At 45.7% G+C, this 17,096-nt stretch overlaps 3 protein-coding genes across 4 annotated transcripts; 1 reads left to right on the top strand and 2 right to left on the bottom strand.

Annotated features, from left to right (window-relative positions):
• Positions 1 to 1,357: 1,357 nt before the first annotated feature.
• On the bottom strand, positions 1,358 to 2,546 carry LOC125516910 (putative CCR4-associated factor 1 homolog 11). Its single transcript, XM_048682175.2, has one exon. The coding sequence runs from the start codon at positions 2,533 to 2,535 to the stop codon at positions 1,585 to 1,587; it is 951 nt and encodes a 316-aa protein (XP_048538132.1). The 5' UTR covers positions 2,536 to 2,546; the 3' UTR covers positions 1,358 to 1,584.
• A 216-nt stretch (positions 2,547 to 2,762) lies between these two features.
• LOC147966248 (uncharacterized) lies at positions 2,763 to 3,647 on the top strand. The gene is made up of 3 exons (XM_087527161.1): positions 2,763 to 2,902; positions 3,283 to 3,404; positions 3,518 to 3,647. Exons 1-3 carry the CDS (start codon positions 2,774 to 2,776, stop codon positions 3,645 to 3,647), a joined length of 381 nt encoding a protein of 126 aa, XP_087383287.1. The 5' UTR covers positions 2,763 to 2,773.
• A 1,754-nt stretch (positions 3,648 to 5,401) lies between these two features.
• Positions 5,402 to 9,937, bottom strand: LOC125514921 (fatty-acid-binding protein 2). 2 transcript variants are annotated; one of them, XM_048680295.2, is made up of 11 exons: positions 9,578 to 9,937; positions 8,099 to 8,681; positions 7,722 to 7,932; positions 7,404 to 7,479; positions 7,184 to 7,286; positions 6,714 to 6,782; positions 6,557 to 6,593; positions 6,397 to 6,471; positions 6,270 to 6,321; positions 5,958 to 6,002; positions 5,402 to 5,839 (listed from the first exon to the last, which is right to left on the bottom strand). In XM_048680295.2, the coding sequence occupies exons 2-11, from the start codon at positions 8,602 to 8,604 to the stop codon at positions 5,742 to 5,744; spliced, it is 1,272 nt and encodes a 423-aa protein (XP_048536252.2). In that variant the 5' UTR covers positions 8,605 to 8,681; positions 9,578 to 9,937; the 3' UTR covers positions 5,402 to 5,741. The 2 variants fall into 2 exon arrangements, with proteins under 2 accessions (XP_048536252.2, XP_048536251.2); XM_048680294.2 differs by lacking the exon at positions 9,578 to 9,937 and adding an exon at positions 8,780 to 9,571.
• Positions 9,938 to 17,096: the final 7,159 nt, after the last annotated feature.

Here is a 17,096-nt window from a genome sequence, read left to right as displayed (position 1 = left end):
TCGAGGAGCGGGCAGTGATGCAGGACCTTATTCAACAACAACTCCATCGGGCGCGCCAGATCATGCAAGACCAGGCGAACAAGAAGCATTCCTTTCGCCAATTCCAGGTCGGTGATCACGTCTTCCTCAAACTGCAGCCTTACATCCAAACCTCGGTGGCCCCAAGAGCAAACCACAAGCTCAGTTACAAGTACTACGACCCGTTCAAGATCATCGGCAAGATCAATGATGTCGCCTACAAACTGCAACTTCCCCCTGAAGCAGCAGTGCACCCAGTCTTCCATGTGTCCCAACTTCGGCAAGCACTCCTTCCAGGCACCACGGCATCTCCAACACTACCAGCAACTGCAGGCGACACAGCAATCCCGATCAAGATTCTTCAGACAAGATGGCGCAAGAAGAACGAGATCATGATCGAGCAAGTCCAAGTCCAATGGCCAGCGGGCGCAGCTCTCGACATCACCTGGGGGGATCGCCAAGCACTCCAAGCACACTTCCCTCATGCGGAGGCTTGGGGGCAAGCCTCGTCTCAAGGAGGAGGGGATGTTAACACCCCTGACGGCTCGACCACACCGGCCAGCAAGACACGGGCCCGGCCCAGCCGCGCCCGACGCAGCAACCCGCTCTACTTCGGCCCAGAGTGGCACAACCAGCCCGGCCCAGCCACCGCGACTACTTAAGGCGAACGCTCCTCTCTCCCTCGCCATCCAGTGGATCACGAACGGTGGCGGTGGCACGAACCCTAGTTCTTCTTTCGATCGATCCATTCTTGTAATCCCGTTGTATCAGACTGATTGCTACTGTGAGATAGTAGATCGATCCTTACCACTACTCTGTCCCTAACAGCACTTGATTAATTATCTCGCATTCAGACTAATTAAGTATTTCAATTTTACACTAATTCCTGATTCACTAAGCTCTCTGGGATTGGAGCTCTCTACCGAATTTCATGTCTGCCCCGATTTTGACTGGGTCGTGCGTTGGAAGCACTCCATGCGTCCGTAATTTATGACCAAAATATAATGAATGCGCTTCAGTTTATTGATATCCAGCTTAAAATGTATGTGCATAGTTTTGGATGGTCGTCTCCGCGGATATGGTGTCTAGTTTACGGATTAGCATTGGAGATGCCTTAAGATGCATGTATGTAGGCTACTATAACTCCTCAACAATGTAAGTGCAAAGATTGCTAATAGAACGCTAGTGTAGCAACAAAATTGGATATCTTTATATAACTTCTTATTGATATGGTTACATGCATGAGCAGCATTACAGTGAAACTTTACTAAAATAATCAAATACTTTGACCTATAAAACTGCAATACTAAATTGCTAATCCTTTATATATACTCTCTTCGTTCAAAAGTAAGTGGCGGGGTTTTAGTCTAAAAGCACGACACTTATTTTTTAAATTTGAATGGAGGGAGTATAACCTATTATTATCAATATATGATTACATGGGCAGTACCAAATTAGTAATCTTTTTTTTTGACGGACCAATCCTCTCTCTTTTTTTCCTTTTTTTTTGAGGGAACAATCTTTTTTCCTTTTTTTGAGGGACCAATCCTTGTTTCAAAGACTCGATCAGAAGTACTGTTTCAGTCCAACGCTGCAGGAATTTAGATTGTCGACGACGTAGTGCTGGTGCAGGCCATGAAGCAGGCCTCGGTGTCTCTCCACGTCGCCGCCCAACTCACTGTACTTGAGCCGCATGAAGACCTGCAGCGCGTGCACGCCGGCGGCAGCCGCGAGGCGAGGGCTCCCCAACGGCGGATGGAAGCCGAGGTGATCAGCGATGCGCTCCAGCCCCAGCGGCATGGCCGGGCAGTCGGCCGCCATCCTCGCGACGTCGTAGACCTGGTCGCCGAGGTAACGCCGAACGGCGCCGACGAACCCGGCCATGTCCTTCGGCAGCGGGGCGCCGCCGGTGACAATCTTGAGGAGGTACGCAATGTGGTACGCCCCGGCGTAGGTGATCCACGATCGCGCGGCACACCGAGGGTCGAACAGGCCGGAACGCAGCAGCTTCTCCCTGAGCATCTTGGCGCTGAGGCCGCGGACACGGAGCCTGTCCACATCGAGGCCGCGGCCGGTGAGGTACGCGAGGGAGCCCTCGTCGTGCGGGTCGGACACGGGGCAGAAGTCGCGGAGGTTGAACTCCCACGCGCCGAGGTGCCGGCCGTGGCCGTCGCGGAGCGCGATGCCGACCTGGAGCGGCTTGAGCGCGTCCACGTTGGCCTTCACGACGGCGTAGCGCTCCTCCACGGTGAGGATGTTGTGGTTCCGGTCCGCGTGGTGGACGAGGCCCGGGTAGTGCACGTCGACGGCGACGTACCGGGCGTTCCAGGCCAGGTGGCAGAGCTTGTCAGATTCCTCCCTGAAGTTCCACGCCCACACAGAGCGCACCGGCACCGCGGACGACGGCACGGGAACTGCTGCATGGAAGTAGAACGGCGGCGGCTGCATTGGGGACGTCTGGTAGAAAGGCATCGGCGGCGGCGGAAACATGGGGAACATACCGGCGGTTGGGTTCATGCAGATCGGTCGTTGCCTCGACCTCCATGAGCCGGCTGCTGAGCTCGCTTTGTAATACAGAGATACAGAGGGGTTGGATCAGGGTCGTAGACTCGTAGTTGGACTCGGAGACAGGACACGAATCGGCCCGTGATTTGGAGAAGCTAGCTAGCGCCCGGTGCGTGCTCTAATTCGGAGAAGCTAGCTAGCGCGCGCCCGGATCTCCTTCACCGTAAAGGAAGAAGAAGAGTTCACAAGGATGGCTTCGCTGTTGCTCAGATCTGCCGCAGGCCGCGTTCTTGGGCGATCAATCCCGCTAGGGCTAGGCTCCTTCCGTCGGAGCCCAGGCCGGTTCCTCTCCGGTGGTGCTCAGAGGATCGAATCCAAGGTGCGTACGTAATCCCATCTTTCCTCCCCCCCCGTAATGTATGTATTCCCCATGTTCTGTCTTGCTCTAGGGTTTCAGTGATTCGCGAAATTTATTGTTAATAGATGTGATCTAACTATGCGCTGTTGCAAAATTACGTGCTAAAGGTAGTACCTCTTAATGTCATCTCTTCGTCCTCCTGATTATTTCTCCTTCATATACCTCCTTTCAGCTTCGGTTCGTTGTTCGGGTCTAGCTGAATCAACTTCTTAAGCTGTGAAATATTTGCAAAACAGTTATTACTGTGCGTACAAGATGTGCCATGACAAACTAGCAGAATGGAATGCCTATTTTTATATAGTAATTTATTAAAGTTTAATAATACTTTCGTTTGTTTACAGCATTCTTGCTCAAACTACACCCACTCCCCCGAGACCCGTCTTGAGATAGCATTGGAGAAGTATTGCGAGAACTTGCAAAAGGCACATGAAGCAACTCTAAGTTTGCTAGAACAGGAGAAACGGTAAGTGAATTCATCATCTGTAGTTTTTCGATCGGTTCCCTTTTCTCCTGATAGTGGAACCCGGTCCTTCTCTGTCATTTAAATTTTGTATTTGTTTTCTTTTTAATTCGCAGCTTCGAGCAACAGGAGCAACGACAAATGTTGTTATTTTTTCTCTTACTTCCCGCTGGTGCTGGATTTTTAATATCTGGTCCAGACAAGAAGAAGGAAACACCCGAGGAGGCCATTGAAACCTCTACTTAGCGAAGTTTGTGGCGTTTTGATTTGTACATTGAACTACGTTCTTATGCAGAGTTGATAATTGTGAGCTTACTGTGTGGAACTATGACAAGTTTTAAGTGCAATAATACTAGAAACGGGTAAAGCTGTCTAGTCGCATCACTAGAAATTATTTAGTCTTAACTCAATTCTCAGAATTATTGATTGGAGAAGTATAATCGTGTTGTAGGAGAGGGTTTGACTTAGAGAGGCGCCTCCCCCGATCCCACCCCTGTTGATCGTTCGATCCCACTTAATCCCAACCCCTCTTTTGATCCTACAAAAGGTTTCCCCTCGATTCCTTCTTGGATATCTTTGGTGTGGTTCACGCCTATTGGATCTGATGTTTCACAAACTAGATCCTACTATCTATTTTTCTGTGGATTTTGCGGGCTCGTTGTGGACTCTGCGGCCGTAGCTCACCGTGCTTAGTAAACCTTCGTACTCCATCGATCCAAGAACCATGCGGCGGGAGACGGGTGGGGAAGAAGAAAGACGGTCGTACAATGGGGAGTGGGCCATGAGGAAGGCATGCCGTGAAGAACGACGATGGAAAGAGTGGGGTCAGGAGAGTTGGTCGGGTATGGGGGTTTGGTGGGGTTTAGGGTAGGGCCGTGTGTCTACGTTGTCGGGTGAATATTTTAGACATCCTCATTTTTTCGCGTGGAACTTTTAGACTGCCATGACAAGAAATATGCATCTTGGGGGGGGGGGGGGGGTGATTAAACTCTCCTTAATTTAACCGCCGTTGTCTCCTATGCCTCCAACTCACCACCACCGAACGGGCACTACCACTACCAACCAGAACGGACACTATCTAGGTCCAGTACTGATAGTGCTCCTTCGGTGGTCTAGATGTTTTTGTACTTCTGATGAACTTTTATAATAGATCTGGATCTTTTCACACACAAAAGCAAAAAGAAAAATGAAATGTCAAACGGAAAGCCCAAAAGAGAAAATAGGAGGATGAGTTATGAATACCGTTTCTACTTTCTACCAAGGTAAGTAAAGTTGTCGAAGGAACTCTACATCGTAGAACCTCTCCAAGTCAGGAATGCCATGGTGAGGTCGGTCTAGAGTTCCAACAATCAGGAAAACACCCTAATGTTCAGCAGTGCCTACTTTCCACTAAGATTGCTTAAATATTGAACCAACTGACTATGAATGGGGCAATGGGGGTGGTTTTACTTGCACCTAGAAACTACATGCATGCTACTCTGTTTGCAGTAGGGTAGTACTGTTGCAACTAAACAAACAAATTGTACCGATTTGCTTTGCAGTTCCCCAACCAGGGAGAGCAGTGAGGCCTGAGGCGTAACCTTAAGATATTTCAGAACAAGATGTTCATAAATGTCAAATAGCATCAATGGCAAGTTGGCCCACATAGGTCGGGAATCAATGGAATTCGTCTGATATGCTATGTCTACTTTATTATGTGCATAAGCACAAAATAAGTTCTAGAACAGAAAAGGGCCGCCGAGTGTTGTTTCATCACCAGACACCGGTGTTGCGTTCAGCACGCTACTGCACAAAAGCCTGCAAAGAGTGGCGTCCGGCAACTTGATCTTATCTACCGCAAATCCGGTGCACGTTACAGGTAAAAAAGGGAAAAAGGCTCAGGACAATCTACCCTTGTCGCCAGAGCTTTGCTTACTGAAAATGGGAGGATCGGTTTTAAAAAAAAACGCATCATGGCTTACTGAAAATGGGAGGGTCAGTTTTAAAAACCACATCATGGATATCAGTCGGAGAAAAGCCGAAGCCATTATTTTGATATTGATGATGCAGGAAACACACGCTCTCTGCTACACTTCTAACTGGATCAGTGTACATGATACAATCCAGGAAACAGCAAAATGCCAACCCATATGAAAATCATGGAGGCATTTGCCCAGGAGAAGATGCTAAGCCTCTGCAAGTTACAAGTTCTGCCAGTCTATAGTTTACAAGTTACAGATCTATCACTACTATACATACAACCGATCTTCTCCTGGTTTCCCGTATCTATATATATGCTCTTTCCCCCCTAATAGAAGAATCAAATAATTCCAACCGCCGGCTATTTAGTTAGCCATTACCCTAGCATCTTCTAATGAGTCCACCCACATTCTGAGCGATGTCTTGTTTGGTCTCCACTGAAACAGGCGGATCACCGATATACATATCGAAGAAAGCCCCTGTTTGTAAAGACAGAGTTTAATTGAAAAAAATATTACAACTCGGACTACATAAGAATTCTAGCTTTAAGTAAATTATCTATAGTTCTGTTGCAGAAAAATATATAGATGCACTTACTGCAAAGATCTTTGCTCTGGACAGCACCGATTTGTTTGCCATCAACTGCAGCATATTTCCTTGTTAATGTATATTATGGTGGAAAACAACTCAAATCGTACTAAAAGAAACAATTATACTATGAACATTTACTATACAGCATAAATATACTATGCATATATCATGATGGACATAATGATACTGATTTGGTGATGTAGATGCTGATTTTTCTTTTCATAAATTTTGGTCAAACTTAAGAACTAGTTCGACTTTAAGACAAAATTTGAAGGACTTAATTTCTGGGAAGGAGGGAGTATATACGTATGTACTAACCTTCAGTTATAAGCTGGCCATCACATGTTTGACGGAAGTCGATCTTTGTACCCTGCAGTGAAGCCGACTATAGTATCACATGCCTAAACGCACCAAATCATATTAACCAGATGAGACTGAAACTTACTGCAGGTATTCGAATGTCTTCCCTGAAGTAAGATCCAAATGTTTTCAAACAATGGTAATCGGTATTAGGATTCATCTGATCATAAAGTAAGAAAAAAAAACTCTGTTATGCCTATACAGATAGCAAAAAATATTAAACTAGTTGCTGAATTAATAAGCACCTTTTGCAGTCGAAAGCCAAGAGACTTCTCAAATGCACTGAAAAGTTTGTTAATACAAATAAACAATTAACTTCAATCTTGCATTGACCATATCTTCTGAACCATAAATAAGAATCAAAATATACTACTGTTAGCATGAGAATTTAAGATTACTTACTCTCGCACTGCACTAATGCTAAGCCCATTGTAGCTAACTACCAGTCTGACTGTCATATGAATATTTTCCCTGCATAGCAGGGCAAGTATAATGCAAAATTCATTAGCAACAGAGGCAAATGAGTTGCAGGTGGGGAAGAAAATGAATGTTTCTGATGTAGTATCAGGGAATAAGAAAAATCCTACACATCATCAAAACTCGTACGCCCTACAGAGGGAATCTACTGACAGCAGGTAGGGAGTCCCAAAAATGACATGAAAGAATTGGTTGGGAACTGTTTCTCTATGAACAGAAACGTTAAACGGCTATCTTTCTTGACGATTTCCAGATTTTTTACCAGATGGAACCGTTTCTCTAGCTCAGCTTACACAAGTGTTACATGTAAATAGGCTGTGTAAGCTCAAGAATATGGGAAAGATCTTCATACAAAGAATTTAAACACATGTACATGATCAATAAAGCATTCACACCTTAGAAGATCTTCGTAGAAATCCGGGTGATCCTTCAGCTCGGCAACTGGAACAGAAGCATACTTTGAACCCAGCTTCTTGCAGATAGAATCTGGTTGTATATCTATAAGAATAGTCGAATACAACATGAGTAACTCAAACGAACAACCTTTAAGCAGTACCTCAGTCTGTTATCAGTTCATAAGTAATAGCAGCACACAGGGAAATTTTGCCTACTCACATAATCCAAAGGCATAAAGATTCAGGTTTTTGACCTTCATTATCCGCATATTTCTGTAACCCATCCCGACAAGCACCTGTAAATTTAGTTGTTTGTTGTCAAAGGGAATGCTGAAGGCCATATTAAGATTACAAATTTGGTATAAAACATTGCGACACTGTCAAAATAACAAGATACAGACAAAAGTGTCCAAATAATTGCCACAGCACTGGAAGCAGAGCATGTAATAGGGCAAAAGGAAAGGAAACAATATTTGACTGGCAAGAAGGAAAATGGTGCATGACACAATTATCCACAAAAGAGAGTAGGAAAAAGGACCTCTGCGGTTGGATTGGAATTCTCCTCAAGAAGAGTAGGGAACTTGATCCCAGTTCTTGGTTCTGTCAGATCTTCCGGCAATATTGTTCTTGGCACAACAACACGAGCACAACCTGGGCGCCTTTCTTCCAAATAAGGCTGATCAACATGTTCTCTGATTTGGTCCCCTTCTTTTCCCAACATCATTGAATCCGCAAGCATCTTTGGGGATCTTATCAATGCATATAATGACGATCAGTTAATAAAGCAAAAACTGAAATAAAAGCATAGCCTACAGGAGCAAAGGACAGAGAAAGGAAGCAGTAGCAATCCAACAAGATATATCACGATAGAGCATTGTATTCCCTTTCTATAAAAAGCAGGGGTTTGAACCTTACATGTTTTCAAATGGTGGTATTACACTAGCGGCAGCCAGCATAAGAATGTTACAGGCATGACGCTCCTCAACCTCATTCCACGCTCGCCCAAGCGTTGCGTTTGCAAGCTTGGCTAAGAGCATTTGTATAGCATGCTCTTCTCTGACTTGCAATCCAGCCAAGTGCTGCACGCAAGAGGTCACTTGCTTTATGTGTGCCCGACAGGCTCTTGAACCAGAGCCCGCAACAGCGGACAACCTGTGTAAAATCTTGGGATTTGATGCTCTAGAAAGGCAGAAATAGAAAGCTCCAGCAACCTTGTTGAAGGAGCTGAATGCTTCCTGAACTGCACCACTTCCTGCAGAGTTTAAATGCCGCGGATGCTGAAAGGAACTCTCGACTAAAGCTCCAACTTGTGATATCAATCCTAACCCGATATCATGCGATATTGGAGAGCCTAGTGGAAACTTGTGCAGGTATCCTCCGTTATGATCAAGCTTGGAGAAAATGAACCAATCGGGTTTCATAGTGCTGCCAAATACTGCAACTTCAGAAGTCTTTGTACCAAGTCGGGGAGTTTGCCAACAGGAGAAGTTCACCGGATCTGTCAATTGGAACAAAGGAACTGAATCAGGGCACAATTGCAACACATATTCAGTTCCTGCTTGCAGATAGAAGTTTTACGGCAGTGTTTGCGCCTACCCGTCAAAATGTATGAGCTAATCTCCAACGCAGCCCTCATGTTCTCTTGAAAATTACTTTCCAATTCATCATTGCGCGATACTTGTTACACTCTAAGAAGCCATCCTTTCACCACACATCAGCTAGTGATTTTTTATCCCTTAAGCCATCCACAGTAGTTGGCATAACGAAGCAAGCCATTGGCAGTAGTTGGCATGACGAAGCAAGCAATTCACAGTAGTTGACATGACGAAGCAAGCAATTCACAGTAGTTGACATGACGAAGCAAGCAATTCACAGTAGTTGGCATAACAAAGCAATAACTAACCATCCCAAAAAACAGCAATTGGAGCTCCCAAAAATCATCCATTAGCACATAAAAGAAAAGGAAATCTTATGATCCCACTGACGCCAAGGAAAATACAGAAAACGCCGAGCAGCTACATACAGAACTGTTCTAGCTGCAGATCAGAATTTCCCCTCCCTCGCCGCAACTAAGCACTTGGTACAGAAATCCCACCTTCTGTACAGAAATCCACAAGCCCAACCAACACCCAGAACGCCCGGATCAGCAACAAACACACCGTGATCCGGCAGCCTCCGCCAGATTCACACACAAGAAGCACCAGACCCATCATTCACAGTCCGCCCCCAAATCCTAACGCCGGCCAACCTCCCCCCGCCAAACCAACCGAAAATCCCTCCCACGAATCAACCACCTGAACCGCCCGCATTCCGCCGTTCGTCCCATCCAGAGCGAGACGCTCGCATAAAAAAAGAGGACGGAAAATATCAGCTGAAGGAAGAAGCACACCAGACCTTGGGCGCACGGAGCCGCGCGTCGTCGGCAGATCGGGGAGGCTGCGTGTGCGAGCACGTTTGGCAGTTGCGGAGGAGGGGGGAGGATGCCGTGCGGTGCGCCCGTGGCTTCGTCCGCCGGCGTTCCCCCGGATTCCAAACCGAACCCAGGGGAATGGAATGGGGGAGGCAGAGGGGAGGGGGAAGGTGGCGGTGGTGAGTGAATGAAGAGCCGAAAGCGAGAGGATTCGCTTTCGTGTTAACTCGCCTCCCCAACTGCTTCTCGGCGGCGGCTGGCTGACCGGCCGGCTCTGCCCCGTCCGTGCGTGCGTGCGAGGAGGCGAGCAGCACGTGCGCCGATGCCCTGCTTTGGGTTGGGGTCGCCGGGTCGGGTCGGGTCGGGGGATGCTACGGGTTTTAAGACGAACCGGGATTCTCTGCCTGTCGGCCCTCTTGTTACCTTCAAACTCTTCTCGGAACCGAGGAAAATAATCCACCCTCAATCAAAAAAAAAACATCCTAAATTCACCATCCTTCGGTAGAAAATGGCGAATTATACAAGAGCTTATCCACCTGAACGCATAATTCCACCTGCGATCTGTGGGAGAAGACAAGGCGTGCAAATTTGGGGGTAAAAAAAAAGGAATCCCGGCATATGCCGTCTCCTGACGAGCGGCACGGGCCGGTGGATTCCGGGAATCGGCCGGATGCGCTCCGCGGCGCGCGCCCGGAGACGAGACGTGGACGTTTACCGTTACGGCCGGCAACCAAACGAGAGTGGCTTTTCTTCTCTCTTGTTGCACGTAATAACCTTCGATCAACCGAAGGCGACACTCAGGTATATATAACTCTGCTCATTTTCAGCGTGTAGTGATTGATCCTAGCACATTCCTGCTGAAAAACTATGCTGCTGGTAAATGGTAATGGACAGTGGCAGGGCCCTCGCTCGCTCGTCTGGCGAGTCCTTGCAGACGGGAAACTACTGGACGTTCGCTGGGACCCCGAACCGGACTGCTCGAGTGATTAGCATGGGCACGCATGTCAGCGCTCGTTGGTTAACTTATTATTGCCGCCCACATGGATTGCTTCTGCTCGATCAACGTATTGCGGTGCCACATCCCACATGCCTGCCCAACTTTCCAAGGCATGGCCGATGATGCGGGGCTTCAACTTGTAAGCAACGATTGATGCGGCGTCAGCTTGCTGGTTAGCTGCATTCGCTCGTTCGTCGGGCCTGTATGTCTGCATGCCTGATGGTTCATGGGAGATGGTTCTAGAGGCCCCGTCCGGCCCCAGGAGGGAAGGAGAGCTACGCGACATGACGGAATGCATAGTGCTGCTTTGCCGCGGCGAGGCGCCGTGTTCACTGAACCTGGCCTGGGAATCCCGAGCAGTGGGAAGGTGAACCCACGGCCTCTTCGCAATATGACGACGAAGCTGTCTTTTTCCCATGGGGGTCCCTGCGAGCCCAGTGCATGGGCCATGAGTTCCTTGTCACCGCTGGCAATTCTCAGTTTCTCGCCATCAACGTCCAAACTCATTTCTATAACCGATGATCTACGAGAATAATGGCTACATGTGTAACGACTTTTACATTCCGTGGCATACCAGCAGTACAACTTTGTATTCTGAAGTCGGTTCCTTAGGACTCGATGCATTACAAGATGTAGAAAAAGAGTTGGCCCGGTTAATTCACGAAAAAATCAAACAAAAATGTTACAACAAGCCCGCAAGACAAGGCACCTCGGTTGACCCGGCTATCCACACACATTGTCAAAAAGAGGAACACTGCTGTCACTTCTTACTTGCCCCAACCAAGCGACTCCAACTTCACCGCGGCTGATCAATGGAGAACCCTCGGGTCAAAAGACGCACGAGAAACCTGTCGGCATCATTCGGGGATCGCGGAGCTCCGAATTTGACACGAGCCTCACAGAAGAAAGAAATGTGCCTTGCACCAGCAGAGCCCCACCTGATCATCACATGGCTGTTGGGGAACGTAGTAATTTCAAAAAAAAATTCTACGCACATGCAAGATCATGGTGATGCATAGCAACGAGAGGAAAGAGTATCGTCCATGTACCCTCATAGACCGTAAGTGGAAGCGTTATGAGAACGCGGTTGATGTAGTCGAACGTCTTCACGATCCGACCGATCCAAGTACCGGACGCACGGCACCTCCGAGTTCAGCACATGTTCAGCTCGATGACGTCCCACGAACTCCGATCCAGCGGAGCTTCACGGGAGAGTTCCGTCAGCACGACGGCGTGATGACGGTGATGATGTTGCTACCGACGCAGGGCTTCGCCTAAGCACCGCTACGATATGATCGAGGTGGATTATGGTGGAGGGGGACACCGCACACGGCTAAGGGATCAATGATCAACTTGTGTGTCTCCATGGGGTGCCCCCCTTCCCGTATATAAAGGAGTGGAGGAAGGGGAGGGCCGGCCCTCTACTATGGCGCGCCCTGGGGAGTCCTACTCCCACCGGGAGTAGGATCCCCCCCTTCCATGTAGTAGGAGTAGGAGGGAAGGAAAGGAAAAAGAGAAGAGAAGGAAGGAGGGGGCACCGCCCCTTCCCCTAGTCCAATTCGGACTAAGCCTTGGGGAGGGGGGGCGCAGCCTCCCCTCTCTCTTTCCCCTAAAGCCCAATAAGGCCCATATACTCCCGGCGAATTCCCGTAACTCTCCGGTACTCCGAAAAATACCCGAATCACTCGGAACCTTTCTGATTTTCCGAATATAGTCGTCCAATATATCGATCTTTACGTCTCGACCATTTCGAGACTCCTCATCATGTTCCCGATCTCATCCGGGACTCCGAACTACCTTCAGTACATCAAAACACATAACTCATATTACCGATCGTCATCGAACGTTAAGCGTGCGGACCCTACGGGTTCGAGAACTATGTAGACATGACCGAGACTCATCTCTGGTCAATAACCAATAGCGGAACCTGGATGCTTATATTGGCTCCTACATATTCTACGAAGATCTTTATCGGTCAAACCGCATAACAACATACGGTGTTCCCTTTGTCATCGGTATGTTACTTTCCCGAGATTCGATCGTCGGTATCTCAATACCTAGTTCAATCTCGTTACCGGCAAGTCTCTTTACTCATTCCGTAATACATCATCCCGCAACTAACTCATTAGTTGCATTGCTTGCAGGCTTAAAGTGATGTGCATTACCGAGAGGGCCCAAAGATACCTCTCCGACAATCGGAGTGACAAATCCTAATGTTGATCCATGCCAACTCAACAAACACCATCAGAGACACCTGTAGAGCACCTTTATAATCACCCAGTTACGTTGTGACGTTTGGTAGCACACAAAGTGTTCCTCCGGTATTCGGGAGTTGCATGATCTTATAGTCATAGGAACATGTATAGTTATGGAGAAAGCAACAGCAACAAACTAAACGATCATCGTGCTAAGCTAACGGATGGGTCAAGTCAATCACATCATTCTCTAATGATGTGATCCCGTTAATCAAATGACAACTCATGTCTATGGTTAGGAAACATAACCATCATTGATTCAACGAGCTAGTCAAGTAGAGGCAAACTAGTGACACTCTGTTTGTTTATGTATTCACACATGTACTAAGTTTCCGGTTAATACAATTCTAGCATGAATAATAAACATTTATCATGATATAAGGGAATATAAATAACAACTTTATTATTGCCTCTAGAGCATATGTCCTTCAGTCTCCCACTTGCACTAGAGTCAGTAATCTAGTTCACATTGTCATGTGATTTAACACCAATAGTTCACATCTTTATGTGATTAGTTCACATCTCCATGTGACTAACACCCAAAGGGTTTACTAGAGTCAGTAATCTAGTTCACATCGCTATGTGATTAACACCCAAAGAGTGATCATGTTTTGCTTGTGAGAGAAATTTAGTCAACGGGTCTGCCACATTCAGAGCCGTATGTATTTTGCAAATTTTCTATGTCTACAATGCTTTGCACGGAGCTATTCTAGCTAATTGCTCCCACTTTCAATATTTATCTAGATCGAGACTTAGAGTCATCCAGATCGGTGTCAAAGCTTGCATCGACGTAACTCTTTACGACGAACTCTTTGTCACCTCCATAACCGAGAAACATTTCCTTATTCCACTAAGGATATTTTGACCGCTGTCCAGTGATCCACTCCTGGATCACTATTGTACCCTCTTGCCAAACTTATGGTGAGGTACACAATAGGTCTGGTACACAGCATGTTATACTTTATAGAACCTATGACTGAGGCATAGGGAATGACTTCTCATTCTCTTTCTATTTTCTGCCGTGGTCGGGTTTTGAGTCTTTACTCCACTTCACACCTTGAAACACAAGCAAGAACTCCTTCTTTGACTATTTCATTTTGAACTACTTCAAAATCTTGACAAGGTATGTACTCATTGAAAATATATCAAGCGTCTTGATCTATCTCTATAGATCTTGATGCTCAATATGTAAGTAGCTTCACTAAGGTCTTTCTTTGAAAAACTCCTTTCAAACACTCCTTTATGCTTTCCAGAAAATTCTACATTATTTCCGATCAACAATATGTCATTCACATATACTTATCAGAAATGTTGTAGTGCTCCCACTCACTTTCTTGTAAATACAGGCTTCACCGCAAGTCTGTATAAAACCATATGCTTTGATCACTTTATCAAAGCATATATTCCAACTCCGAGATGCTTGCACCAGTCCATAAATGGATCCCTGGAGCTTGCACACTTTGTTAGCACCTTTTGGATCGAAAAAACCTTCTGGTTGCATCATATACAACTCTTCGTTAAGATATCCATTAAGGAATGCAGTTTTGACATCCATTTGCCAAATTTCATAATCATGAAATGCGGCAATTGCTAACATGATTCGGACGGACTTAAGCATCGCTACAGGTGAGAAGGTCTCATCATACTCAACTCCTTGAACTTGTCAAAAACCTTTCGCAACAAGTCGAGCTTTGTAGACAGTAACATTACCGTCAGTGTTAGTCTTCTTATTGAAGATCCATTTATTCTCTATGGCCTGCCGATCATCGGGCAAGTAAACCAAAGTCCATACTTTGTTCTCATACATGGATCCCATCTCAGATTTCATGGCTTCAAGCCATTTTGCAGAATCTAGGCTCATAATCGCTTCCTCATAGTTCATAGGTTCGTCATGGTCAAGTAACATGACCTCCAGAACAGGATAACCGTACCACTCTGGTGCGGATCTCACTCTGGTTGACCTACGAGGTTTGGTAGTAACTTGATCTGAAGTTACATGATCATCACCATTAGCTTCCTCACTAATTGGTATAGGAGTCACATGAACAGATTTCTATGATGAACTACTTTCCAATAAGGGAGCAGGTACAGTTACCTCATCAAGTTCTACTTTCCTCCCACTCACTTCTTCCGAGAGAAACTCCTTCTCTAGAAAGGATCCATTCTTAGCAACAAATGTCTTGCCTTCGGATCTGTAATAGAAGGTGTACCCAACAGTCTCCTTTGGGTATCCTATGAAGACAAATTTATCCGATTTGGGTTTGAGCTTATCAGGATGAAACTTTTTCACATAAGCATCGCAACCCCAAACTTTAAGAAATGACAGCTTTGGTTTCTTGCCAAACCATAGTTCATACGTGTCATCTCAACGGATTTAGATGGTGCCCTATTTAACGTGAATGCAGCTGTCTCTAATGCATAACCCCAAAATGATAGCGGTAAATCAGTAAGAGACATCATAGATCGCACCATATCTAGTAAAGTGTGATTACGGCGTTCAAACACACCATTACGCTGTGGTGTTCCAGGTGGCGTGAGTTGCGAAACTATTCCGCATTGTTTGAAATGAAGACCAAACTCGTAACTCAAATATTCTCCTCCACGATCAGATCGTAGAAACTTTATTTTCTTGTTACGATGATTTTCCACTTCACTCTAAAATTCTTTGAACTTTTCAAATGTTTCAGACTTATGTTTCATCAAGTAGATATTCCCATATCTGCTCAAATCATCTATGAAGGTCAGAAAATAACGATACCTGCCGCAAGCCTCAACACTCACCGGACCGCATACATCAGTATGTATTATTTCCAATAAGTCAGTTGCTCGCTCCATTGTTCCGGAGAACGGAGTCTTAGTCATCTTGCCCATGAGGCATGGTTCGCAAGCATCAAGTGATTCATAATCAAGTGATTCTAAAAGCCCATCAGCGTGGAGTTTCTTCATGCGCTTTACACCAATATGACCTAAATGGAAGTGCCACAAATAAGTTGCACTATCATTATTAACTTTGCATCTTTTGGCTTCAATATTATAAATTTGTGTATCACTACGATCAAGATTCAATAAACCATTCACTTTGGGTGTATGACCACAGAAGGTTTTATTCATGTAAACAGAATAACAATTATTCTTTGACCTAAATGAATAACTATATTGCAATAAACATGATCCAATCATATTATGCTCAACGCAAACACCAAATAACATTTATTTTAGGTTCAACACTAATCCCGAAGGTAAAGAGAGTGTGCGATGGTGATCTTATTAACCTTTGGAATTACTTCCAACACACATCGTCACCCCGCCCTCAACTAGTCTTTTGTTTATTTTGCAACTCCCGTTTTGAGTTACTAGTTTTAGGAACTGAACCAGTATCAAATACCGAGGGGTTTGCTATAAACACTAGTAAAGTACACATCATGTATATCAAATATACCTTTGTTCACTTTGCCATCCTTCTTATCCGCTAAGTATATAGGGCAGTTCCACTTCCAGTTACCATTTCCTTTGCAGTAGAAGCACTCAGTTTTAGGCTTGGGTCTAGCTTTGGGCTTCTTCTTGGGAGTGGCAACTTGCTTGCCATTATTCTTGAAGTTCCCTTTCTTTCCCTTGCCCTTTTACTAGAAACTAGTGGTCTTTTCAACCATCAACACTTGATGCTTTTCTTGATTTCTACCTTCGTCGATTTCAGCATCACGAAGAGCTTGGGAATTGTTTCCGTTATCCTAGCATATTATAGTTCATCACGAAGTTCTAGTAACTTGGTGATAGTGACTAGAGAACTCTGTCAATCACTATCTTATCTGGAAGATTAACTCCCACTTGATTCAAGTGATTGTAGTACTCAGACAATCTGAGCACATGCTCACTGGTTGAGCTATTCTCCTCCATCTTTTAGGCAAAGTACTTGTCAGAGGTCTCATACCTCTCGACTCGGGCATGAGTTTGAAATACCAATTTCAGCTCTTGGAACATCTTATATGCTCTGTGGCGTTCAAAACGTTTTTGACGTCTCGGTTTTAAGCCGTAAAGCATGGTGCACTAAACTATCAAGTAGTCATCATACCGAGCTTTGTCAAACGTTCATAACATCTGTATCTGCTCCTGCAATAGGTCCGTCACCTAGCGGTGCATCAAGGGTGAAAGTGCGTTATATCGACTAGAGGGGGGTGAATAGGCGATTTTTATGAAAGTCTTCAAAACGTGGAAGTTTCGAAGACAAACGATAGAAATAAACCTATTACCATG

The sequence above is a fragment of the Triticum urartu genome, chromosome 6A (genome assembly GCF_056163025.1).
Source record: "Triticum urartu cultivar PI428250 chromosome 6A, HENAU_Tu73, whole genome shotgun sequence".
Taxonomy (NCBI): Eukaryota; Viridiplantae; Streptophyta; class Magnoliopsida; order Poales; family Poaceae; genus Triticum; species Triticum urartu.
This window is presented reverse-complemented; position numbering and strand designations above follow the sequence as displayed.

What these genes read in the sequence shown, in the direction of transcription:
- LOC125516910 (XM_048682175.2), bottom strand. Translation starts at nt 2,535, where the DNA reads ATGAACCCAACCGCCGGTATGTTCCCCATGTTTCCGCCGCCGCCGATG.
- LOC125514921 (XM_048680294.2), bottom strand. Translation starts at nt 8,819, where the DNA reads ATGAGGGCTGCGTTGGAGATTAGCTCATACATTTTGACGG. An exon ending in TTCTACGAAGATCTTCTAAG is followed by an intron (nt 6,783 to 7,183) that starts GTGTGAATGCTT and finishes CCTGCTATGCAG; the next exon opens with GGAAAATATTCATATGACAG. An exon ending in TGGCCAGCTTATAACTGAAG is followed by an intron (nt 6,003 to 6,269) that starts GTTAGTACATAC and finishes AATATGCTGCAG; the next exon opens with TTGATGGCAAACAAATCGGT.
- LOC147966248 (XM_087527161.1), top strand. Translation starts at nt 2,774, where the DNA reads ATGGCTTCGCTGTTGCTCAGATCTGCCGCAGGCCGCGTTCTTGGGCGA. An exon ending in CTCAGAGGATCGAATCCAAG is followed by an intron (nt 2,903 to 3,282) that starts GTGCGTACGTAA and finishes GTTTGTTTACAG; the next exon opens with CATTCTTGCTCAAACTACAC. An exon ending in TTGCTAGAACAGGAGAAACG is followed by an intron (nt 3,405 to 3,517) that starts GTAAGTGAATTC and finishes TTTAATTCGCAG; the next exon opens with CTTCGAGCAACAGGAGCAAC.